A 27,542-nucleotide genomic window follows, 5' to 3' on the forward strand; every position below is an offset into this window, starting at 1 on the left:
AGCCTCCCAGCTGATTGGCGGAACAACATGCAGCTGGCAGGCCAGGTAGCCGGGTTGCTGCATGGATTTCCCCCCCGGTTGATTGTCGAGCCTGGGGCTTGACAGCCACTCCTGCTCGAAAGGCAGGGTTTGGCGGCCGGCGAGGTGCTCACGCGGGGCTCTCCCAGGGCTGGCGGGCCGAACGGGGATGGGCCTCCCCCTCTCCGCACTAGAGCGGCACCCGCAGAGGCGGCCAAGAGCAAGCAGGGCAAGGCCACTCCTGCTCAAAAGGCAGGGTTTGGCAGCCGGTGAGGCGCTCGCATGGGGCTCTCCTAGGGCTGGTGGGTGATGGGGGAGGATAAGGCCGATCGCCTTACCGCTACTTGGGACTCCGACGTGCCTTCCGGTCATGTGCGCCCCGAAGAAGCTCTGATCAGAAGTCAATCCAGTTGCTGCAGAACGAGTCCCTGTGGAGGGTGGGGCCTCTCTCTGGGCCTGCGTGCGCCCTCAGTAGGGTTCCTACTGAGCATGCTTTCCAGCAGCAAGTGACCTGGGAAGGAGTGGGGTGCGGGGGGGGAGAGGAGGTGGGGGGAGGAGGCAGGGGGGAGGAAGGCGACGCGGCATATCACCAGCCAGGTGCTCACGTACCACCAGTGGTACGCATACCACCGGTTGAAAAGCCCTGCACTACAGGAGGACAATAAAATTATTTACAAGGTTACTTCTTTAGGAACTAAACTTTTAGAATCTAAAACAGCTAATTCAAAAAAGCCAACAGGAAAGAACCTCACATTTTTCATCTGCTTCTGTCTTTTGGAAGGTAAAATTAGATAACAAAATAACCTATTTCCTATGTTAGCATCTCTGCAATGAAATCAATAAAGGTAACAGGAAAGAAATGGGAAACATTTTTCTCAATGTAATATGTCTAATTTACCTGATGCTAAAAAAAATAGTATCTTTTGTACATACTCTTGAAAACTATTTTGAATCTATAACCATCTATTACAACTAAACCACTTTAAATTAAACAATTCTTAAGAATGAAATATTCTTAATTTGGACTTTACTTTTACTGTTTGGACTGTTGTGTGTTTTGAAAAATAGATTATTTAGAATCTAGTTATGTTGCACTTCAGTCTTTAAATAATTAACCTAGTATATACATAACAATATATGATGTTTTCCATGGTGAGCTTAACATCAATAACAACAGTTATTAAAAAGGCTAAAATAATTTCTGGTGGTATTATCTGTACATTAAAATTTTGTTTAGTCACAATCACTTTTCACATTCTGGACAAGCAGTGGTCATGTACCCTAGCAAAAGATGTTACATATGTGCATAAGCGTAGTCAGTAGCATATGCCTTTTTAAAAATATCAAACATGCAAAGAAACAAAAATAAGTCCAAAATATCTGTATTACATCCAGAAATGCCAACTTTGCAACCAATATTTCTCATCCATAACTATGGCACCCTAAGGATACCTGCATACATGCAAATGCTTCTCTGGGATTAGTAACACAGCAGGGATTGCTTTTTCCTTCCAGTAACAGATTGCTGGGAAATACCAAACATGGCCTTGAGAATTCCAATATTTGTTACAAATTTTTCTGGATGTGGTTGGAAAGAGGCCTAGAAATGCCAGCACAAATACATCACACTTGCTGAACGTGCACACACAACTAATTACAATCTTCAATTATATGTGATATATCTAAAATGAGATGGGCTGTCTCAACTGCAACTTGCAAACCATTCTGTTTTGCGGCAAAACAATCCAGGACAAGCTGATAGCAGAGCTTAGAGACGACTCATTAACACAAATTTTGGGAAGGAAAGAAACAGAAGGAAAGTTTAACATCTTCCAGTTGATGTTATGTTATGTAATATCTTCTGGGAGTTGAAGTCCACAAGTCATAAAAGAGCCAAGGTTGCTTACGCCTGGCCTATTGGCTTTCAAAAGCCAATAGGAATTGCTGCTGAGTGCGTCAAAAGACCCGGCTGGCAAACATTGCACAGGCAAGTTGTCTGCAGCGAAGGCAGGAACTTTGCACCCTCCCTGCTGCCCAACTACATCATCTCAACTAGGTAAGTAAGATAATATTTGCAAATACGATGGCAATAAACAATTTAGGCTGCATTTACATGAGGGCTTTTCAACCTTTTCAGAAATTGTACCACTTTTAGGACATGACAGTATTCAAGCACCACCAGTACTTAACAAGGTGTCAAAAACTTGATGACTAAAAAAAAGGGGGGGGTATTTTGGGTTTCATTGGTTAGATTCATTTATTGTTATAGAAATGGCTAGTTTATAATATAGAAAAGCAAAAAGTTGAGGTTCAATGTTAATGCTTCCTTCTACTCCTGCAACAGAGGAAGTCAGAAGTGAGTGCCTTTTCTTTTTCCCTTCTCCCCCTCACTTTTCCCTTTTTCTCTCACCCTTCACTCGCAAAAGCCCCCCCACTCACTCACACTTCACTCACAAAAGCCTCCAGTCACTCTCACTCACTCCTCTGTCTCTTTCAAAGGCACCTTGTTCAGTCTCTCCCCCACTCACTCCATCTCTTTCAAAGGCCTCTTGCTCGCTCGCTCACTTACTGCCCTGTCGCTTCCAAATGCCATTTGCTCGTTCACTCACTCACTTACTGCCCGTCGCTTCCAAACACCACTTGCTCGCTTGCTTACTTACTGCATTTGGAAGCAATGGGGCAGTAAGTGAACAAGTGCCGGTGCTAGAGGCCATCAGCTGTTTGGCGCCGGAGACCACTGCCATGAGGAACACAGCTCTGGGTCGGGGTTCGGAGCAGCTCCGGGTGGGGGCTCAGTACGGGCTGCAGCGTGGCAACTGCAGGGAGGGGAATCCCCACGGCAGCTGTGGGGAGTGGAATCCCCATGGCATGTGGCTCCGAGCCGCAGGGGCAGGGGTGCAAAGAACGGGCAGCGATGCCGTAGCAAGACACCAGCATCGCTCCCAGTGACAGCACCTCTGAGTTCCGGCACCTTTTTTTTTTTTAGAAAAAAAGCACTGACTAGAAGTCAAGGAAAAAGTGTCTGTATGTCTTTGCTACTATCTATAGGTAATAGATTAGTTTTTGCACCCTAGTTATAACAGTAATAACATAAAATGCATAATTATTATATTTTAAGGACATTTCTTTTAATAATTTAACCTTTCCTTATAAGCTTAAAACTGTCAGTAAGGGCTAGCCCCAGATATTTGTCTGCCCAAGGTGCCACATCAGCAAATGGGCATGTTTCCCTTGCCTATCCTAATTAGGCCTATAAAACAGAAGAGTCCCACAAACAGACACACATGTAATTGACAGTGTGCCTTTCCTGGGACTCAAAATTAATCATCTGGTGTGCTTGCCTTATTACAGTTAATAGTTAGGAATCTGCTGTTCCCGGAAGAGAAAAAAGAAAAGCAGAGAAACGATCTGGTTTCATGAGATCTTTCAGGACTTAACAAAATAATCATTAAAAATCTGCAGGGAAGCAATCATGCAGGATAATCAGAGTTTGTACAATCTATATATTACATTCTAATGAGATTTGATTACAGATAGCCTGGTTTAAGCATGTATAAATGTGACAATTTTCATTTTAATTAGGCTGCTTCTATAAAAAGTTGATCCTGGATTGAACAATTCATATCCTTTTTTTCCTTTCCTGGAAAAGAAATTTCCTACTCTGGATTGGATTCTAAAGAATTTGGGCAGACAAAAGTTAATTATAGGAATTGTCAGGGGAAAAACTTGTTAGAGACAAGAGACAACACACCGCAAGCATCTCACTGTAGGGTCCAGAGGTTTATTGGAATTTAGAACACACAATAAGTACATACCTGTCATAGCCCATTGCAATCAGGATCAACCATACAAGCAGTCAAAAGGGACAACTTGCAGCCCATTGACCCTGACCCTCTTTTAAGATTTAAGATTTAAGATTTATTGAGATTTTTTATACCGCCCTTCTCCCAAAGGGACTCAGGGCGGTTCACAGGGCATAAATATAAACAACAGTACAAACATTAAAAGATAATTAAATTAATGCCCAAGTTAAAACCAGAATAATAAAACAAACCTATAAAAAACCCAAGTACCCCCATCAGGCCAGACCCGCTAGTTCGAATAAATGGGTCTTCAACCCGCGACGGAAGGATCGGAGGTCTGATGCCATCCGGAGCTCAACCGGCAGTTGGTTCCATAACGCCGGAGCACCCACAGAGAAGGCCCTCCCCCTGGGGGCCACCAGTCGACATTCCCTGACAGGAGGCACCCTGAGGAGGCCCTCTCTGTGGGCGCGCACAGGGCGGAGGGGAGTCGACGCCGGCAGCAGGTGGTCCTCGAGGTATCGCGGACCCATGCCATGTAGGGACTTAAAGATCATAACCAAAACCTTGAACCTTACCCGGAAGACAACTGGTAACCAATGCAGCTCACGGAGCAAAGGTGTAACATGGGAGTACCGGGAAACTCCCAAGACAACTCTCGCGGCCGCATTCTGTACCAGTTGGAGCCTCCGAGTAGTCTTCAAGGGAAGTCCCATGTAGAGAGCGTTACAGCAGTCTAGGCGAGAGGAGTGGTCCAAAATTACTCCAGATCGTTGTGCAGGTCTGATCTGCAACTACAGGAAACGTTTGGTTGAGGTTATTGCTGCCAAAGGAGGGTCAACCAGTTATTAAGTCCAAAGGTTCACATACTTTTTCCACCCTGCACTGTGAATGTTTCCATCTTATGTTCAATTAAAACATGACAACATCTAATGTTTGTGTAGTATTATTTTAAGCAGACTGTGTTTTTCTATTGTTGTGACTTACATGATGTTTAGAGCGCATTTTATGGCCAATTCATGCAAAACTCCACGTAATCCCAAAGGGTTCACATACTTTTTCTTACAACTGTAACTGCCATTAGAGGCATTGCTGAAGATTTGCTGCCGACCTATGACAAACATTTCTTAATTGCCAAAATAAATATATAACAAAGTATAACAATGAACAATATAGTGAAAAGGAGCATCAAAATCTTTCCTCCTAGGCCTGAAAATATACTGGAATATCCCACAAATTACCTGTTCCAAAGGTCCCAAATGATGATGTGGAATTCTTCTTATATTCGGCAACAGCCTTCCTTATTTTTGTAAAGTTGTTAAACAGGCTTTGATTTCCATCAGGAATAAAAACACAGAAAGATTCACCCACCAGTTTACAAACCCCACCTTCTTTGGCTAGCAGGTAATCAAGGGCAATACAGTTTTGTAATACTGTTTTCCTGGTGGCATCAATTCTGCGCCGATTATCTCAAATCCATCGGCAGTGGTATTAACCAATTGTTCTAAGTCAGAAAACTTTTTACACTGCTCCCACAACACCTAACTGAGGGAGTAGGGTCTCCAAAAATTGGTACTGTCCATTGTGTAGCAATTTTGGAGTCATTATGCCATGGAGCCATTTCACCAGATTGAAAACAAGCATGTCAGCAATCGTAGCCTGCTCCTCCTTATTTTGGGGCCTGAGATATGAAGGAGAGGAAATGTATGCATTGAACTTAACCAATGAAGAATAGTGGCTAAATGTGCAGTCTACTGTACCTGCTAACTGGCAGCAAATTGCAAGCTGGGGAATCATACCATGTAAATTTTGTGAGACTGTCAAGAGGGGTGCCACGTTAGGTCCTTTTAGTGGAGTATCCAGCATGTTATCAAAACACGGATATGTACTCCAGGGATCAAAGGAACAGTCATCATCAGGAAAAAGGTCACAAAAGAGGGCATCCTTGCTTATGATATAAGAGCAAGGCCTAATTCTAGGACTTCCAGGATGTCACTTCCACGAGGTATTTATAAGAACACTGATATTACAAGAACTATAGCCCAGTGTCATCGTACTTCAGGAGGTGATATTGAGGCTGTTTGACCCAATGCATACTCTACCCTCTTCGATGTCATGCAAATGGTAGTATTTCATCATGTTCTGGAAGGGCTGCGCACCGCTTGCCTTCAGTATACCCAGGGTCAAGCCACTGCCAGACCATTTCTGTAGTGCCATTGTCACCGTGTGGACCTAACAAACAGGGAGAGCATGTTTCCCCTGGCTCCTGTGCCATAGTTACACAGCCAACAATTGCTCAGGTTGCTCTTACCATGAGCAACCCAATATGCCTCAACCAAGCTCAAATACAAATGGGTGGAAATGTCAAGGGGCTTGGAACAGATGCTTCTTCAATATCTTACTGCTGTTCCTGTAAGGCAAGCATTTTCCTGGGAGGCACATACAACCTCTATAGGTTTAGGAGTTATGATGGGAGGGTACAGAGTGTTATATAAATTGAGACAAGTGCCTACAAACAATAACACAGTCATAGTCTATATGGCAGGTATGAGGCATTTTCTGATGCAGATTGTCTCCTTCATGCACCTCTGGGCTTCCATTATGCTGAGGAAGGTGGTATAGAGTCCTTCAGTTGTCAGAGGAGAACAGATTGGGGTTCACTTCTTGTTGTTTTAGTCTGCTCCAGAGTTTATACACCGCTGGGGAGCAGAGGTTACTAGCACTTGCATCCCTATTGGGCAAAACTTCATTGTTTGCCTTGGTGGGTTTGGATGGCTTGCATTGTGCAGCTTCCTCATCTGGGGCTGGTACTGCCTTGCAGTATGAAGCATGCACCCAGGAGATAAGACCTTCACACTTCACGGCGGTGTTGGTGTTTAACAAGATCTGGAAGGTCCCTTCCAACAAGGAGCTAAGCAATTCTATTAAGGGGATGTTGAACCAGACATGAAGAGACATTGATAGACTTTATTTTCTCACAGAATCAGACCTTTAGACTGTAATAATTACTGGATATTAAAAATTAATAGAAATTAAGTTTTTTTTTCTAAACAATTTTACTTTTATTAAAATAGTACCAGCAGATGGCAGTAATAGTTTAAACAGTTTCACTGTATTCTCCTTAATGTGAAGATTATTTTTTCATAATAAACTGAATCAAGACCACATTTATGGAACAAGATAATAAGAGATGCAGCCTTTATTTCTACCCTGTGATGTTTATTTTGCTACTTTTGCTGGTGGAGTAAAAGGTTATAATCCTGTTGCTGCTAAATATTTGAAGATAAGATGTGAAATTCATTCTGATAGCAAAATACAATAATTCCCAATAATTTTGAAAATATCAAGTAGACACTTCTCTTCCTCATAGTTTTTTTCCTTCAACAGGGGTTTTATTTCAGCTTCATTCTTTTTTTACAGGTATGTGCTTTTCCATAGTCAACTGGGTTTATTCCTATTTTTATTTTTTATTTTTATTTGAGGGGCTTTAAGATTTTTTAATATTCAAGAGCTCGTTTCAGATTAAGCTTTTCTATTTTTGCCTTGGTTTAGCATTTTGGGTCTTTCCATTGTATACATGATGCCTAATGCTTTAAACAGTGCCATGATATTATTTTCATGCAATATTAAATGTCTGGGGTATTTATTTAAACAAATAATTGCAGCATAGAACAGGTATGTTTACAAGAAACTCATATTGCTCCTGATTTAAAACACAAACACATATATCTCCTTTCTCACCTCTATGGGTGGTGAGAGGTATCTGAGAGGTATCTCAGGGCCTCTACCAAAGGCCTGGGAATTTGAGGGTTTTGCACAGTGTCTTTTGCACGCCTCTTTTTTGGACAGAGAACTGTGATGTTGTTCCTGGGATGTGTTGGAGCCACGTGTTCTGTACCAGCCTGCTACCGGCCCTGCAGAAAAGGCAGGGACAACCCCTTTTACAAGAAGGCAAGAGGCTGGAATTAAGCCTGCCAAATTTATTGATACAAAAACAAACAAGACACGAACCAAGAAACAGGAGCTTTTCAAGTGGTTGCCTTCAGCAAACCAGCCCTCCCACGCATTCCCCTTTTATACAGTTTAGGGCGTGGCTTCTCTTTGCCTCCTTCCGAGGTGCCCCATTGCCTTCCTCTGTTTACTCCTGATTGACTGCCTCCTGCGTCGGGCGTCCTTGAACAGGGCCAGCTGTGGGTCATCTTCATCCACGCTGTCAGGCTCACACAGCTGGGTCTCCGTCGTGACCAGGTAGGAGGGGCCTGGCTGAGGGCTCTCATCAGCAAGCTCTTCAACACCCCCCTCCTCCTCCTCTGAGTCATCCGACCCAACTGCCGAACCCACAGGCTGACCCTGAATCACAACACCACGCTTCCAACGTAGGAGTCACAGACCCTATGGCTCCTACTACCACTAGAACCACTTTGGCCTTTACTTTCCTTGTGCCTCATACGTCTTATACTCCATGACCGCCTACATGCCCTGATGCCTTCAGAATTTTAAAATTAAAGTTGTAAAGGAAACCATGTTTTCCAAATCTCAAAAATCCACTTTGGCTGGAGAAGAAACTGAGGTCTAGGGTTACTCTAAAGATATGCTTTTCTCATAAAATACAATAATTAGCATTGGTTGGCTTGGGAGAACCATTCTAAAATTTCAGCAGAAAGATCCCCATGATGTCCTGCCTGATGGCCTTAAATATGCATAAAAGTTTAACCAATTAATCATAGAAGAGATTGAAGGAAGCTATAGAATAAGAAGCTTCCCTCTTTAAATTACTGAAGCAGTTATAGCACATGAAGCATGTCTTTTGAATGATTTACAGTCCTATTGTATTTGCTAGTACTTAAATGTTATTTGCTTCCCTTTAAAAACAATAAAACCAACTCCTATTGTAAGATTTCTAAGGGAATACGCATTTTGATCCTGGCCTGCAACAATTGCCGGTGTTTGTTCCTGTTCAGATATAGCAAACATCTTAAAACTGATTAAAAAGAATTTGATAAAGTTCATTCCATAGCTCTCAGATTTCAAATCCTTCATAAACCCATTTTGAACAGCAGTAATATATAATGTTTAGCTAAAATATAAAATTAATAATACTTTGAAGAGATATTCTGCCTTTCCCAATTAAGCATGGAGATATGAAACATAATTCAGTGTAATTTATTTGAAATGTTCTGAGAAAAGTATAAGGCTATTATGCAAAAATATTTAATCACTAGTACAGTATTTTTAATAAATGAAAACCATACAATTTCTCTAACATTTTGGCAAGTATTTGTCAGTTCAGTAGTTCACAACTTAAGCACACAATCCTTGGTATATTTACTGAGAAACAGTCCCACTGTGTCATTTGGGCTTATTCCCATGTGTTGTAAGACTGTAAAAATTGTGTCTCCTTTGTAACTATTACTCCAAGCCCAGTCTGGAACATTGCATTAAACCACAAGTCACTAGATCTGCTTCCCTTGATTGGTGAACATTTTCCAGAATAAAGCAAGTTAAATAAATTACAAGATTGAAACATGATCATAATATTTTAATCCTATACATACAGAAATATCCTAAACAGTGATAATTGTAATTAATATTTTTTTAAAAAAGTAAAATAATCTATTATATACTGATTATTTTAACATAATTACATGTAACAGATTGTGAAACATAAAAAACCTGACACCTTATTTACTCCCCTAGTTTTTCTGTAAACATAAAATGTTTGATGTATACATTTTGTCAACATTACTGTTGTACTGAGGTTGGAGTCTATACAGTATGGAAAATAATAGTAACAATTATATTTCAGTGCACTAAGTTGTGTACTATAGGCCCATTTATAAGAAATCAGTAAAATACTGGATTTATTCTTGTTCAAACCTAATTGTACTTTTTTTTATTCAATTTCCCAGTTTATTGGCATTTTCCCAAGTTTAGCTGGGGAAGCTAATCAAAGAATAGCTGAACATTTTTCTGAGATGTTAATCAGAACACTTTGCAGTTGAGTTACTAGAATAAGAGTAGGTGCTATAGACAGTTCTCACAACAGAGAATTATAGAATGGTACAGATTGGTGCTAAAGAAGTCAGTACTTTATCGGAGGTCTGTTAGATGAAAATATCTGAATCATGGTTTTAATCATGGCAATCATGGCTTATTTTAATCACTATTAACTAAGCAGTTTAAACTCCTGATAATACACATTATAAACATGAAAGTGAATTAATTTAAAAACTTGGCCTTTCTAATGTTTTCTAGTGGGGACTCCCTATTCCAAATTTTTGCAAGGTTGATAATGTTTTGTTTACATCTGAATCACATTATCTGTATTCTGAATTTTAATATGAGAAGCATATTAAATGAGTTTCTTATACAGAATTCATGACAGAAAGTATCTAGTCTCAGTGGTGGCAACAGGATATGATGCTTTTGTCAAAATGAAAAAAAGCAGTGTCATCCTCTAAGTTTGTCCCTGTTGTATGTGTTTGTGATGTCACAACACATGTATAAAAGGGATGGACCTTGTGGCTTATTTTATCATTTGCCACCCTTTCCCTATCAGGCATCTCCATCTGTATCTGCAACGAAGGCTAGGAATATGAGCAATCATGGAAACTGAGAAAGAGAAGGTTTATTTGCTGCTCACCCAACTAATTTCCCCACAATAAGTCTTGATTGTAATTTTTATTTTAAAAATGTAAGATAAACTAAAAAAGCACCATTTTATATACAAACTGATATGTCACCTCAGAAAGGCTACATGAAGCAAAATAATTCTGTTTAAATGAACTCAAAATATTTCAGCTGTCATTTTTGGTCCTTCCATGCTCTTTTAATGTTTATTAAAATTGAATCTGCTTAGTTCACAGCACAATCATACAAAGTTTTAGATTTTCAGTATTAAAGAAGTGCTAATTTTCAAATGATTATCTTGCACGTATGCACTTAGAGAAACCCTATTTTATGGCATTAGCCATCTTAATTGTTGACATGTGTATCTTAAGTTTCACCCTAAAAATTTAAATCAAGCTGTATTTAAGACTATTGCTGACTTAGTATTTTAGTTTATCCTAAAATATAGCACTGCTTTATAAAAGTTGGACATCACTTGAGTCCTCATTTTTTGAACACCTTCCACTGTCTAATATGCTACTTGTCATAGCTTATGCACCCATGCAAGTAATGTAGTTAATGTCAAGTAATGTACTTATGTCAAATCACTGGGTAATAAGTAACTCAGTTGTAACTTCAAGCTTTTTGAAACCACGTCTTTTCTAACTTCCTAACTTTGATACTCTAAAAAGGCCATGCAGACAACTTGTGTTCAGTTGCCATTTGAAACATCAAATGTGGGCACTTTATAAACAGAGACACCTGCTATATAATATGTCTAAAACCGTTAGTTTAGAAATCATGTCTACCAACAGGATGTGTAAAATAATTGGTCAAGTACCTGTCTCAACCACTGAGACATTTACAGACTATCACAAGACTATATTTGCCATACATTCCAAATCACACATACTGGCAGTTACAGCATTATGGTCAACAGGTACAAATATAATAGGGATTGAATTGATATTGTCACAAAAATATTAAAAAGTGCTTCTTGCTCCACATATGGAATGCAAATACGTACATATAAGACACTGAAAGCCTCTTGAAGCTTTTGTCAGACATTGCTTTCTAACTCTCTGTCCTTCTCCCAAGAATCTGTCTCTTCCATGTGGTCACACTCAAGGCTGATTTCACTAATGTCCATGCTACAGTTAGATCCGCTGTCTGACTGGTCCATTTGTTCAGACTTGAATTCTTGCTGGAATATACTTTTCCTACTTGATGCTATTACGGGTCCTTCCAAATCAAGGACTCCACTCTCACCCGAGGCACGCAAAATCAGTTCTTTGGCTTGACGGATAGAGTTGAGCCACAACTGTTTATTGAAGGTATCATTTGCTTGTAATGAGTGGGACTGACTTTGTGATCCATTTTTGAAGCTGATTCTAAAGAAGTTTTTAACTGGAAGAAAGGAACCAAATCAGTATCTGGAGTGCTTTCTGTAAAATGATTTAAATGCTGTGTTAATTTTCAGAACTCTGGGGCTTTGGTTTGTAATTTTCCACAAAATACTAAAGATTTAAAACAATGGCATGTTATTAATAATTTAAGAACTGGGCTACTCTAGGTGCCAGCTACATAAAGGATATGTCAAAATAGCTTCTTAACAAAACAGCATTTTAGAATTTTAAATAAAAAAAATAAATTTCTGAAGTGTCATTATTTGACAAACATCGAAATAATCTAATTGATTCTTACTTCTCTCATTGTTGCTGAATGCACCACGTATGGATCCACCTAATCGCACCTCTCCATCTTGCAAGTCTTCCAGTGTAAGATCCTTCACAGGGATGGGCTGTCGATACATTTGGTAGCAGAGTTGTTCATTATGAAGAATTGCCCGAGTAATTACTAGCACTTCTTGGAAAAGAAAGACATGAAATTTCTGAGGAGAAAAGAAAAAAAGCTTGAGTTTCTTTTCTAGAATTTTCTAAATTTCTTAATTTAAAAAAGAACCAATTACTCTAGAGTAAACAGAAAATAGTAATGTTCAACTTCTCTCTCTCTCTCTGTCACACACACACAAACCCACAAGTGGTACCTGTCCTCCTTAATCTCCAGCAGAAGCCTGGGAGTTTGAGGGTTATGTGAAATAGCTTAGCTGTTCCTAGCACTGCATTCTTCTGGCAGAGAGCTCTGATGTCATTCCTGAGATTTATTGAAGCCACTCTCTTGCTTAGGAATCACAGCCCTGAGTGGTCCTACTACCACTGGGACCATTTTGCTCTTTATTTTCTAAATCCTCTTTAGTTTTTTCTTGAGGCCCTGGTATTTTCCCAGCTTCTTGTATTCCTTCCTGATGTTGCTGTCACTTGGCACTGCTACCATCTATTACCATTGGTATCTTCTGGTCCTTGTCTAATACCATGAGGTCTAGTTGATTGGCCAGTACCTGTCTCTCTGGATCTGGAAGTCCCACAGTACCTTGGTCCTATTGTTCTCCACAAACATCTTGGGTGGGTGTCTCCCATTTGGACTTCGGAGGGTCTAACTCATACACTGCGCAGATGTTCTTGTACACAATGCCAACTACTTGGTTGTTGTTGAATGTATGCTGTTCATATCTGCATCTTACACCATGCCACTATGTGTAATCTGCACCTTGGGTCCTCTCAGGTGTAATAGAACTCTGCTTCTATGGATCTAGTGTTTAGTGCTTGTTCTTGAGTAGCTATGATCAGTGCCTCAATGCTGCTTTTTAGTCAGCCCTTCCCAGCCATTGGTAGGATTTCCCAATGTCTGCCACTTTAGCTATCTGTTGATGGTACATTCCATGCAGGGTCTTGTCTTCTCATGGCATTGATCTTTCCCCTTGATTTTCTTCTCGTGTCTGCTGCTACCTCAGGCATTTTCTCAGAAGCTCATTTTTGGGTGCCACCTTACTGATGTATTCCTGGACACTATGGGTTTCAGACTTTAATACGCAATAGATCCCACCCACCCTCTTTCTACCTGGGGTACAATCTCTGATTCAGGGTTGAAAATTCCATCTATTGTGAGGAGGTTCTGGATCTTCATGTTCTGCTTTGACCAGCTCATGCTACCAGCAGGATATCTGACTCATATATGTTGATGGCATGGATCTTGTTCTTCAGGACCTGTCTTATCCTTTGGTAGTGGTACTTGGGATGCCATGCTTTTCCAGTTCTAATGACATCCAATGTTGTCACTGTAGATGTGTGTCAGATGGATCAGCGAGTTGATGTCTTGCTCACTCTTGCATGCAGTTTTGTGTCATCTGTGTAGAGGTGGTAGCTGACAGTAGTTCCACTCTTGAACTTGTATCCATATCCACTCCTTGTGATTATATGGTGGAGGAGGTTCACGCCTATGCAGAACAGTACCAGGGGCAATACATCGCCTTGGAATATGTGCTCTTGATGGACACATGCAAATTATCTTGAGTTGATTTTCAGTGTTATTTTCCATAGTCCCACTGAGTTCTTGAGGAAGATCCTTAGTGTCCTGTTGACTTTGTATAGCGCCAGGGATTCACAGATCAAAGTGTGCGACACTGAACCCTAGGCTTTCCTATAGTCAATCCAGGCTGTGCTCAGATTGGTCTGTTTTGACCTTGAATCTTGGGCAACTGCTCTATCTATGAGCAACTGATGTTTTGAACTGCTGGACTTGTTCCCAATTCCCTTATGAGATGTGCTTATGCACTGACCCTATGGTCCTATATCTTGGCAGCAATGATCCCTGACAGGACTTTCCATGTTGTGAAAGGCAAGATATTGTATGGTGCTGTTCTCTTGTGGGGATCTTTTGTGACCTGCCCTCCTTTTATGGATCTGAATGGTCATTTAAAAATATACTGGGATGGGGGAGCCCTAAGGAAATATGAGGGATGGATGGATGGAAGGACGGATAGACAGATATCATAATGCTATTAAAAGAAGAATATTTTCTAACACACATTTGCTCCTTTGTTGTTCTAACCAACTGTAGCCTGAAACATCCAAGAGTGTGTTTAATTTGAGCAACAATCTGTTGATGTAAAAATCAGAATTCAAAGGAAAGAGAATAAAACATACCACTTTTTTATTTTGAAAAATAAATCCCTTACCGCTCCCCTGTTGTTTTTTAGTTCACCATGACAGCAAACAACACGTGACTCATCTATCAGGGAGTCCCTTTGGGTATCATCAAGATATAACAGCCTCTCTTTGTAATACTGACATTCAGATTCTCCCGTCTTTTTATTGATTTCTGCTACTATGCCTTGAACAATATTCATCTGGAAAAAAAATAAAGAGATTATTTACAAGCAGGTCAATTTCCAAGGCAGGTTGACAAATAGCTGCTAAAACAAGATCTATTGAAAGTTAAGTTTCCAATATTTTTCTAGCACAGCATTTCTCAACTTTGGCAGCTTTAAGGTGTGCGGATGTTAATTCCTAGAATTTTTCATTCTGCATAGTGGTTCAACTGAATCTGCAGGAACTTCTCGGTTATCATTGGAGGAAAATATTTGTAGGTCAGTGTTGAAATGAGGGGTCCCTGGTGCTCTCTGGGCTTGATTGTTTTCTTACAAGTGTTTTATTACCCAAACTACGTAAAATCATCAATGCTGGACAAGTGAATGAAATGTCTGCAAGAAAATAATCAAGCTCAGAGAGCACCAAGGACCCCTTCACTCCTTGGTTATGTTTTGCGAGCAGGAATATGCCATATGATAAAATGAATACATCCAGTCCTTGTTCACTGACCAAGTTCCATTTCAATGACCAGGTTTTTAAGTGTAATGATTGCTAAGCATACGCTTCACACACGGAGAGACATACATAGACAAAGAGAGAGAGAGAAAGATGCAGTGAAGATCAGCAGGTGCTGCTTTCCCATTCAGATAAAGTTTTCTAGCATCACATTAATCTGCGTTGTTGTCAGGCATGTGAATTAGGTCATAAATATGTGCACTGGTTATAAAACAATTTTTAAAAATTTATTACCCTTTATTACTACTGTATTTGCAAATGATCTCTAAACAAGGTAGTTGCTAAATGAATGACAGTTTAGCACATTTATTCATTCAAGCCTATATCATCAGAATCCTTTTACACATAAACAGCAGGACTTTGTAGCTTGATTTTCTAGCTAAAACCTCTAGTATTACATGTGCTTGAACCCCAAACTTGCATTGTAATTTGCTATACCATAGTAAATAGGGATGCTTTTCTAAATAAACCTAAGTGATTGAAACTAATCCTGCACACTTCCAGTAAAAAACAGTTATACTGAATTTCCACATCTTCATTAAGGGAAAGGAATTCTAAAATTTGTGGGAGCCCTGAAGGTGCCTTAGCTATTGCAACGTAGCTAATATACAGTTTTCTTGAAATGTTAATCCTTGGTCAGCCTTTGAATACTTAAACTGTAGCAGATATTCCCAGAGGATTAAAGAAAAGGTTTGGCATAAGGAGCTTTGGCATGCTTCAGTTTCTTAGAACTATATCTAAGAAGAAACACTATGGAGAGGAATATTTGAAGTTGTGATATTTAGCCATAAACACATGCACATACGGACAGTCACAGTAAGACATAGTTCATATGTTATCAGAGTCTTTGTTTCTGCTCAACACAACTTATGGAAACCATTAGTATGACCAAACAATTTGGGTGTGCAGGTCGCACAACCTGCTTTGTCAAAGGAAAGAGATTACTTGATTTACTTCATTAAAAAGGGGGCTTGGGGGGTGACTACAAGCCATACTGGAGCTGCCTGGCCTGGAAAAAATACCTAGTCAATAGGGCAGGAGAAGGCACCTTAACTTTTCCACAGCCTCTAAAATCAATACTGCTTTTCTACTTCTACACTGCTAATATTCTTACATTAACTGCAAGTAATTTTGCATATCAAGCAACTACAGACCCACATACATATACACACTATTGCCATTCTATTCCTTGAGATGGATAATTCAACGTTTTTAAAAAATGGTTCTACTCGCTATATTATTGCTAAACACATACAGCTTCTTCGAGGTGCTGATGATCTGGATGATCGTTTGGTGTGTGCCTCAAAATCTCTCTAAGCAGCAATGGATATTTCACCAGACGGCTGCGTGGGATATCAAGGAAATTCCATAAATCTAATTTGCGACTGAAAGGCGATTCCAAGCAACGCTGTAGGAAGTCCTGCACTCTGTGATCCTGTTTTTTATGGTCCAGCAAAGCTTTAGCAGCCACTTGATTGCTACAGTAACTATCATAAGAATTCAAGAACGGCAGCTAAGGAAGAAAAGAAAAGAGAAGAATATGTGGCAAGAGTTTTTACACGTTCATGTTCATTTGTGGCTTTCAGATGGGACTGCTTTCAGATTTTTAAATCTGCTACTCTAGGGTTCTAATTATGCAGTATTATAAGTTCTAGAACTTTTATTTTCTTACCTACAGTTTAATGTCTTTGAAAATAGTTATTGTGGCTTTGTATCCAAAATGAGTTTAAAAAGCACATTTTCTGAATAAATCCTATATATTTGAGCTAATACAACAATGCAGTCTTCTGAAGCAAGTTGATATATATCACCTGAGAATGCTATATTTAATCTAACTATGCAAAGATTATATATATCACAAGCACTGCTCATCAGCACATGCAAATAGACATTTGTTAGCATATGAAACTGTGAAAGCAAACCAGTTTTCTTTTATGCCTTTGGCTATATGAAGTTTGTTCTTTATCCTTAATCTTCTACAGTGTTAGAAAGGTGCCTTAAGTGTTAAAATCAAAGATCCTTTTCTTCAAAATTTATATCTTTTCCAACTATATTAATTTTAACTCAAATATTCACAAATCCTGCTACTCATCTTCCTATAAACACATTTGTAAGGTTGGTATTTGAAAAATAGGAACAGGAAAACAAATATGAGTATTTTACATACCCAGCTCACAAGAATGTGACCAACTGATTCTGTAGATCCATCAGGCTTCCTAATTTCCTTCAGTCTCCTAAGAAGATCTGATGAAAATAGAATACTGAGTATTATGGGAATTAATGGAAGACTTGGTTTATGAATCATTTACTGATAACATTCATAACATGGAAAGCCAGGCTTAGCAGAGAATGTAACACTGGTTTTTTCCTCTATAGTAGACTATGGTCTTGAACTTTAGTGTGAATCAAATATACTGGGTTTCCTTTTTTTGGCTAAACAAAAGAAGATGCAAGCTTGTCAATTTATTATTAGTTTCTAATAACAAAAACCTTTGCCAAATGACATAAAAGCCCCTATCATTTTTATAAGAAAGTGAGTTGAGTGGCTATCTATTCATATTTTAGCGACGAACCTCATGCAACATACCTAATGGCGTCTTCATACATCTGTTTTAACTGCTGCATTGTTTCAGTTTCAGTTTTAATCAGAGCAGAATGATCTGGTATCTCTTATTATTAATCATTTCCACATTTAAGCATCCAGCCCACCCTTCAAAGATGCTATGACGATCAGACAGAAAGCAAAACAACCGATTCTTCCGGTGGCGACGCGACGCCGAAGACAGCCGTTTTCGGGCTGCCCGCTCCGCAGCTGTGTTTTTCCATCGTAAACAGCGCCGATCAGCTGTTTAGATGGATTTGAAGCCCCCTCCTCGGGAGAAGAGGAGGGGGTGAGGCCCCAGGTAAGGGTTGAGCTCTCCGGGGCCGCCTGAGCTGAGAGTTTGGGCGGCTGAAGGATTGAGCCCCCCCGAAGCCTGGGTTGCTCCGAGCTGCGCAGCGCCCCTGCTCCGGGATTTATGGAGCAGAGCCAGGCGTTAGCAACCACCCCTGCCAAAAGGAAATACCTTTGATTATCAAGATGCAGGCAGAGCGGTACAGGAGGTCAAGGTGATGTGGACTCTTATCTTTACTCTCTAGCTCAATGGATTTTATAGCTTCAAAGTGAAAGTGCGCAATAAGTGAAAGTGGGGGAAGATGGCGGCTAAAACTTCTAAAGCTCTTTGGAGTGCGGGGTCTTCCCTGGTGCAACAGACCTCATTGCAAGCTTTGCTTCCTCCTGCACCTCCTCCGGCATTGACGCTTAAGGATTTACAAGATGCTCTTGGAAAGCATTCACAATTGATGTCTGACATGATGGATGAAAAGCTGAAAAAGTTGGAGGAGAAACTGGAGAAGAAGATGGAAGAGAAGTTTAGAGCAATGAGGGTGGACATGTTGTCTATGATTGAATCTGTAGCTGAATGTGTGCAACAGCTGGATGAAAAAGTGAAGGATCTCAGTCAAAAGAACTCTATATTAGAAGCAAAAGTATCAGAAAATGAAAATATAAGGGATAAAATGGACGGAGAATTGAGCCTTGCTCAGTATCATCAGATGCAGTATGCTATTAGAATCAGGGGTTTAAAGGAGAACTGTAAAGAAGATTTAAAGCAGCTGATTTCTGAGGCTCTGGAAGGGGTATTGGGCCAGCCAGCATCTGAAATTGGGGGAAATATGGACAAAATTTTTCGTGTAAATTCATGGATTGCAAGACAAAGGAAGTTACCCAGAGATGTGGTGGTCTATTTTACAAAGAGAGTAATTAGAGATGAAGTTATTCAAGCTGCCTATGATATTAAACTGGTAGTGGCTGAGCAAGAAGTCTTGGTTTTAAAAGAGATTCCTCTTTTAAATGTTGCAGACAGACAGATAGAGGACAATGGTGTTGGAGGGGATCAAGATACAGTTTCATTGGATGTTGCAGGAGGCCAGAGGAAGACGCGTGCCGCCTTAAGAAGAGCGAGACGAGAGCAAGAGCAAGACCAGCAGATAGTTATGGAATCTCCAAAGTGTATTTACAGTGAAGATGTGGGAGGGGCGCGGTCCAAAGAAGTTTTGGGGGTCATGACAGACGTGCTCCAAAAGTTTTGGGGCGTTAAGATTGCTGATTAAATTTTTAAATTAGTATCTTAATGGATTAAATTTATCATAGAGGAGAAAGAAAGTTTTTTTTAATATGTAACACAATTTAAGATGGATGTTATTTGCTTGTTAGAAAAGTATATTAGGGTTATGGACTAAAAGTGTGTGTTGAACTAAGAATGGGTATGCAAGCTCCTAATTAACAATAAGTTGTCTTACAGACTGCTTAACCCTTTTTTTTTTTTACTCTTTTTATTTGAACTCAAGGATGACCTGGAACTGCGAGACATTTGGTGTGATACATGCAAGAATTATTTTTGATTATGGTTTAGTTTGGTTGGAGATTATTAAGGTTAATAGATAGGCGCTTTTGGCGCGTAACTGAGAATTTGTTTATTTTTTTTTCTTTGAAATTAATATGAATAAGGACTGGGATTAAGAAAATCTATTCTGAGTAAAGCTTTTTTTTGTTTTTCTCTTTTTCTTTTTTACTTTATTTGTAATATTAATATTGTTTGTATTCATTTTACATGAGCTAGAGGGAGATAGAACTAATAGTTTATTGCTGATAACATAGGGGTGCTTATGTTTGTTTTTTGATTTTATACCCTGTATTTAGCTCTGGGAAGTCGGGGGGGGGAGGAGGGAATGGGGGGAAGGGATAGGGAGGGTTGGGTGGGGGTGGGGGAGGGGGGGATTAAAGTTAAAATGTATTGTAAAACTTTTTAAATAAAAAAAAAGAAAAAAAAGAAAGCAAAACAACCAATAGCATGTCCCCCACTTCAGATATGACCCTTTTGAACAATGTTAAAGCCTTTCTTCTAATACTGCTGCTTAATTTGGAATCAGAGTCCCTCCCCTCATAGCACCCTTTAAAAAAAATTTTTTTCAGGAAGTCCTAAAAGTAGCTCAATAGAATGAAAGAAAAAAACAAAGACACACATGCCATAATTTCACAAATCTGAATAAGCTGAAATAGCCAGTTTTGTAAAATATACCCAGGAAACCTCTAGTATGTACTCCAGTATCTTATTTTATTTTTTGGCAGTGGTGGAGGACAATTTGATTTCACTAGGAATATTCAATTCCATAATGAAATCTTAACAGATTCCAACCAATTCCAAGGTAAAGTCCTGCTCCATAAACATAAACCTATACAAATATTATAGACAAATGTAAATACTGGACATGGCTGCATATTTCAGCTTATAGATTTTGTACACTACTCTAAAATTATATACAACCATTTCTCCAATATACTGAATGCAAGGACTTATACCTTCATGAAGAGGAATTAAAGAATCTAGTGTTCCAAAAATTTGGTTTAATTCTTGTTCAGACATTATGGAGAGCTTAAGCATTGGATCATGGTACGCCTGTGAAAAGACAGAAAAGCCATACAATAAACAAATATGTAAACTCTCTACTAGCGATCATATTTATGCTCTAGCTTCTACTGTATACTCAAACTTTGTCTTCATTAACATTGGTCACAGAAACATTATTAACCAGTTTAAAATATGTAAGCATGCAGTACCTTCTTTGCTAACTTTAGGTCTTCTATCAAGTCTTCTTCTCCTTGTGAAAGTTCAAATATAGCCTGTAATTTTGAAAACAATTGGAAAAAGAAACTGATATTTTTATAAAATAAATAAAACAAATGTGTTATTTCAAGATTTCAGTTGGAAATAAGGCTAAAGATACTTTTTCTGTTTTCTTTTCCAAGGAAAAAAGATGTTAAAACTAATAAGATTATATAGTTATTCTGTTTTTATGTGTAAGTTATATTCCAATCTACAGCTCTTATGTTGACAATGATCAGTTGTATGACTAATTATATAGTCCATTTTGCTACATTAGAGAATACTATTTTTATATCAGTATTTCAGAATGAGTTTCGTATCTTCACACACGGAGACACACTTTAAAAGACTTTTCAAGTTATGACCACTAGTAGGGTGAAATCACCAGTGTGCATTTTGTCCATTTCCCCTATATTGCTTAAAATGTTCAGTTGTTATAGCCAGCCTTCCTTCCTTCCTTCCTTCCTTCCTTCCTTCCTTCCTTCCTTCCTTCCTTCCTTCCTTCCTTCCTTCAAGTTCGCAGATGATACAACTGTGGTGGGTCTTATTACAGGTGGGGATGAGACAGCATATAGGGCGGAGGTACAAAAACTATCCATATGGTGTAGTAACAACAACTTGCACCTAAACATCGGCAAGATGAAAGAGATGGTGTTAGACTTCCGGAGAAAAAAGGAGGAACCTGCCCCACTTCACATCGGAGAGAACTGTGTAGAGAGAGTTTCCTCCTTTAAATTTCTGGGAGTCTATCTCTGTGAAGATCTGACCTGGAAAGTTAACACAACTCAGGTGGCTAGAAAGGCCCAACAGAGGCTTCACTTTCTTAGGGTCTTGCGGAAGAACAGGGTAGAACAACAGCTAATGACCCTCTTTTACCGGTCTACTATAGAGAGCGTCCTCTCGTATGGTATTGTGGTTTGGTATGCTGGTCTGACAGCTGCGGATAGGAAAGTATTACAGAGGGTAGTGAGCACAGCACAAGACATTGTGGGCTGTTCCCTAACTCCACTGGATGACATCGCCAGGGCTCGTTGCCTTGGGAGAGTGAGGAAGATTCTCAGGGATGACTCACACCCTGGACGGTATCTCTTTACTCTCCTACCATCCGGTAGGAGATATAGGAATATAGCCAGCCGTACCAACAGGCTGAAAAATAGCTTTTATCCGTGGGCTGCTAGGCTTTTAAATGGGACATAATCTTATGCAGAATTGACTTGGGAGGCCGGTGTGTGGTGTAGTTGGTTCACATAGTATGGTGGGATGGAGGGTTTGTTGTCACTGTGTGTTGGGGGGAGAGAGCACGGGGGGGGGAGGCTCAGCTAATCTCAATGTACACATGTTGTACTTTGACAATAAAGGTTTATTATTATTCCTTCCTTCCTTCCTTCCTCTCTCTCTTTCACCATCAAAGGTTTTTCAGTGGCATACAATAAAATATCATTATCCTTGCTTTAGTTCTAGGGTGCTCAATATAATAGATTAAGAGAATAACGTTTTGCCAATCAGACGCTATATGGAGCTGGCCTCAGAATTCAGCATTACTGAGCTCTCGGTGAGCACCACAACTGGCCAGAGAACCAACAGCTGCCAGAGAAACTAAGAAATGCTGTGTGCCTTTTGCACAGATTCTGTCACTGTGATTCATAATCTGTAATTGGGGAACGTGCACAGAGCACTACATATAAAGCTAACAAATAAGAGTTTTTTTCCTCTCCCTCTTCATTTTCCTCAAAGGAGCAGAGGAGAAATGAGAAGACCTTGCTTTTTGTCTACTACAGGTAGTCCTCAACTTCCAACCACAACTGAGCCCAAAATTTCCATTGGTAAGTGAGGCAATAGTTAAGTGAATTGCACCTCATTTTATGGCCTTTTTGCCACAGTTGTTAAGTGAATCACTGCAGTTGTTAAATGAACCATGCGGTTATTAAACGAATCTAGCTTCCCCCATTCACTTTGCTTGTTGGAAGCCAGCTGGGAAGCTTATAAATGGTGATCAGATGACCCTGGGACAGTGCAACGGTCATAAATATATGCCAGTTACTAATTGCTGCAATGGTCATAATAGGTGTGAAAAACAGTTATAAATCACTTTTTTCAATGCTGCTGTAACTTTGAACGGTCACTAAACAAATGGTTGTAAGACAAGGACTACTTGTATCTTGTATGTTTGCGCTTCTTAAATTTTAAGTGCATCATTGGTCCTACTATCGGTTTCAGGACAAATTGATGCATGCAAATTATTTTGTTTCCTTAAAATAAATTGGTGTATATGGTGTCTTCTTGCCCATCAAGAGCCTGGAATGAAAAAAATAGTACCATATGCCTGAAAGGCAATGAATATTTTAATGCAAGAAGATAAAGCGTTCCAATAATATTTCTTTGAGCCAGCTCCGTGTTAACAATGACCAAATATTATTTCTTGCTTCATTAAGCTGCAGTTCTCTGTTAGCATACATTATGTGGGCTATAAAAATCTGGACAAGAATTAGATGACAGCCCACATCTGATATGTCTTCTCTTGCACCCTATGATGTGACACTGATTTCAGAAATATATTAGTCTCCTCCTGGTCACTAATAAAACTTCTGGATTGATTATCTGGTAACATTTTAACAAATTGTAAGTCTTCCTCGTATTGTCTCCAAAAATTCTTGCCAATATAATTCTAAGTATAGTCCTTCAATGTTAAAAGTGTTTAACACTTTGATCTTATTCTCATGACACAAATATCAAGGCCATGGAAGAAGTGTAAGCATGTCACACATGCATTCCAAAACTGAATTAACACAAGTAACAGAATAACAGCAGGTAAAAGGTTCAATTCAGCTTCAAACAGATAATTTTTTTTTGTTAAGCTAAATCCTTACATATCTTCTATGTTATGCAAATTATTTATCAGAAGGTTAAGTAATCCTTCAACTGTCTAAAGAGGCTTTATGAAAATGGGGCTTCTCTAGGTAATAATTTTCTGGTTATTTTGGTTTTCATCCGACCCTTACTCAGTCATATAAGGAGGCTGGAAAAGGGGCAGAAAACGGGGTAGTGATGAATATTGTTCACTTGTACCTGACTCTGGGAGTGCTGCTTCAGTCATGAAACCATTTTTTCCCCCAACTCTGGAGTGGGAAGTGGGTGGGAAAGCAGACATGGAAAGGGAAGTAACAGTGACAATTGGATGGCTAATTGAGGTCTGTGCTAGGAGAACAAATTTAAAGACTGGTAAATGTGTGTTGTACTAACATCTTGAGAGCTGCACATGTTCAGGAAGGAGACCTCCTTACCTCATAATCATTGTCTAAGTAGCCATTCTAGAACTAAGACAGGAAGCAAAATGTGCAACTGTAATTTGGCCATTTGTTCCTGCCTTTCAATATTCTTAATCAATGGAAAAAAACATTTGTAGTGACAATTCACACTGGCTGAGTTCACCTATCAAGAAAGGCTATAATATTTCTTATTTGCTTTTAGCTTAAGATGTTATAGGTACCCAGACACTGTGATTTCTAAAAAAAACCATTTACAGCTTAGCACACAACAAGTTCTACATCACTTTCCTTGTTCATTTGATTGCTGCTCTATTTAAAAACAAATCAGAAATTCAGAGGAATCTTTTCTTTTTATTTGTAAACTCCACCCACCCCTCAAACTATAACTGCATGAGGAAAATATTTGGGTAGCAGCAATAGGAAGAAAATAGAAAAGCCATAGAATGAGGTGATGTATTTTAAAAATGGCCCTGTCCTTATATTCAGGCTTTCTTCCTTGATCCAGACTTATTCTGCCATTACATTGCTACATACAGAAGATTCTTTTTCAGCATCAATGACCAGTTGGCTTTTGAATACCAAAAAGAGGGAAGGAAATGATTTATTACACTGTAGTATAAGCAAAATAGACAGAGCTCTGTAGCAGGAGCCACTCTAATCAGATGCTGCGAGAGTCACTATTACAAACTGGAGTAGTAATGTCTTAACAGTTCTTAGCAGCATCAGGGTAAAAATATGTGGTATGTGGAGTTCTTAGTGCTCTTTGAGCTTTTGAGCTTGCAGACATTTCATTACCCAGCTAGGTAACATTTTCAGTGCACTGCTTAATGGGGTAATGAAACATCTATAAGCAAACAACCATGCTCAAAAAGCACCAAGTCTCCACAGATCAATGCTGAACTGTATATATTCTCTTTATGATGTGTGGCAGTTCTGTTACTGCCTTACGTGCAAAAAGACAGAATTCATCTGTGAAGAGCGAATTTACTGTACAGAGCCAGGTACACATTCATTTCTACCTCTTAATCCCATTTCAGAAAAAAAACAATCTCAAAGACAATATAAATAAGCAAACCTCTTGGCGCTTAATTTCTTTGGATGTGAGCATCTGATTGACACAAACATCAAAAGTCTCACTCCAGAGTTTACTGTCTCGTCGCTTGGTGCTAACAGAGGGTACATTTCTCATCCAGGAACGGGATGCAATTAGATCAGACCGACTGTCACTACGAAAACTGATAGAACGCTAGGAAAAAGGAAACCATAATTACTACTTAGATAACATTTGATTTAAAGCATTGGTGCAGAAGCAGGATGAGACTTTGTTGCTGATTTTGGACTAGCCTAACTCACAAGTGTCATGGCAATAACACCGGGTAGGAATCCATATACTACTTTGGTATTTTTGGAGGGAAATTATAATAAATAACGATTTCCTTTTGAAAACTTACCCATAACTAAACTTTGTCACAGAAGAAAATTGATAAACATGAATACATAATTTGGCTTGGGAAACCCTACAATTTACTGTAAATAAAGTTCTAAATGGGAATTTACCACTGTAAACATAATGCATGTTTTTATTCAGCAACAAAATGAAAATGTTAATGTTCAAATGGGAGTCTCCATAATTATCGTAAATATGGCATTTTGTATTCATTGATCACTCATGTACATACTGTATTTGAAAAAGAATTATACATAAACCATATTGTTTCATGACTTAAGAATCTTAAAAGGCATTTTGCAAAAAAAAGAATTATAGAGCGGCTCTACTATCAGCAAACTACACTCCTTTATCCCTGATTATTCATCCAATGGCACTAGAGTAACATGCAGCAAGAGGGATCCAGCTGACAAAATAAATCATTGAATTCCAGGCAAAACATACAGATGCCATCAAGATGTGTTAAGAACTGCAGTTCCAATATCACTTTAAGAGTTCTAGAGCATATCCTGAGAAGAATTTTTGGAAGCCTGTGTGAGGCAAAATAGATTATGCTAAACCTAGCACCTAAAAGATGGGTGCATATGGTACTGTAACGGTGCCAGGAATAACCTCCTTGGAGAAGACATCCCACTGCAGCAATATTGTTAAAATAATCTCTTTAGTAGATGTAATGTTCACTGCTAACAGCTATTATTTAGAAAACATCATTGAAACATGCCGTCTGTATGGAAGGAGGTTTCTTAGCAAAAGAACTGGCTTCAAGTAATTCAGTTTCAAACCATTTAAGGTTTTAAAATTAAACAATAGCTTGGAACCAAATAGCTTGGAGCCAAATTTATAGCTGGTGAAGTTTGCTGAAATATAATTGAAGGAAGTACGGGCAGCCAAAAATCTGATTGTTCCAGTCTTCTCAAATTGAAGCTTCTGGATTATATTTTCAGGGATCTTAATATGATTAGTGGATTACTGCAGTACTCTTTTAGCAAAGCGAAGTAAACTCAATGTCACAAAGGCGATCTGGATTTTGCAGTCCAAGTGTTGAATTCAGGAACATCTCCATTTTGGGGGGAAGGGGGGAATTCACTCTGAAACAATTTGATACATCTCTCTAAATTAAACAAAAATTGGGGAATTCTGTACCTAGAGAACTGATTTCTTAATATTCATCCTTCCTGTGTATCAAACAATGTGCCCTAGGAATTTTTTATCATTGCTACTAGTTACAAGGTAAAGATACCAAAACAAGTGCAACAATCTCAAAGCTGCCAAAATTTACATGCTTTATCAACAAAATATTGAAAGTTCCAAAATAAGTAAAACAAGCATACGTCAATCTGACAGAGCAAAATACTGAATATACTACCCTGCCTAAATCTAATTCTTGTACATATCAGAGAATACTTTGGTGAGTAAATGACAACAAAATAAAATGTAACAAATATATTTTTTAGTCTCACAGTTGTTCTTGGTTCTTGGTTAAGTTTCATTATTATCTCAATCTTTAGAAGAAGGGATTAATAAATGTAATAGATGTATTATAACCATGCCAGTCTTCCCCAGCAACATTTATCAATTACCACAATAGAGTTACTCTTTTTTAAAGGATTCATATTTTATAAAACAAATATAACAAAAGTTTGATCAATTCAATTATAAACAGACATTCTGTATATTTACACTTTACATATATGTAAAGTGTCATATAATATTTTATGAAGGCTAAACAAGAACCTAATTATCTTTATGCATCTGCAACAGAATATTCATTGAATTGTATAAAATAAAGATACTAAGACTGAGGTAAAAGATTTGATGTTACTAGCCAGGAAACTCAGTGGAGAAACCATCACTAACAATGGTGAGAGCCTTAAAATATATGATGATGTCTGTTAAGGATCAAGGGAAATATGGATCAGCCTACCAGGAGGACAGCGCTTGGCTAAGTCAAAGCAAATATTTTTTTTAAT

At 38.9% G+C, this 27,542-nt stretch overlaps 1 protein-coding gene across 5 annotated transcripts in view; it reads right to left on the minus strand.

Annotated features, from left to right (window-relative positions):
• Positions 1-8,968: 8,968 nt before the first annotated feature.
• The window catches only part of ARHGEF3 (Rho guanine nucleotide exchange factor 3), a 148,525-nt gene continuing 129,951 nt past the window's right edge, over positions 8,969-27,542 (minus strand). For 4 of the 5 annotated variants that reach the window (XM_081317439.1, XM_081317438.1, XM_081317440.1 and 1 more), the window contains 8 exons: positions 25,201-25,371; positions 20,814-20,876; positions 20,556-20,652; positions 17,322-17,398; positions 16,410-16,667; positions 14,506-14,676; positions 12,135-12,321; positions 8,969-11,837 (listed from right to left, as the gene is read on the minus strand). In XM_081317439.1, the coding sequence (XP_081173565.1) occupies positions 11,491-11,837; positions 12,135-12,321; positions 14,506-14,676; positions 16,410-16,667; positions 17,322-17,398; positions 20,556-20,652; positions 20,814-20,876; positions 25,201-25,371 (1,371 nt within the window). In that variant the 3' untranslated portion in view covers positions 8,969-11,490. The remainder of the gene's footprint in view (positions 11,838-12,134; positions 12,322-14,505; positions 14,677-16,409; positions 16,668-17,321; positions 17,399-20,555; positions 20,653-20,813; positions 20,877-25,200; positions 25,372-27,542) is intronic. The other variant, XM_081317442.1, reaches the window with a different exon arrangement.

This window comes from Vipera berus (genome assembly GCF_964194415.1).
Source record: "Vipera berus genome assembly, chromosome: 2".
Taxonomy (NCBI): domain Eukaryota; kingdom Metazoa; phylum Chordata; class Lepidosauria; order Squamata; family Viperidae; genus Vipera; species Vipera berus.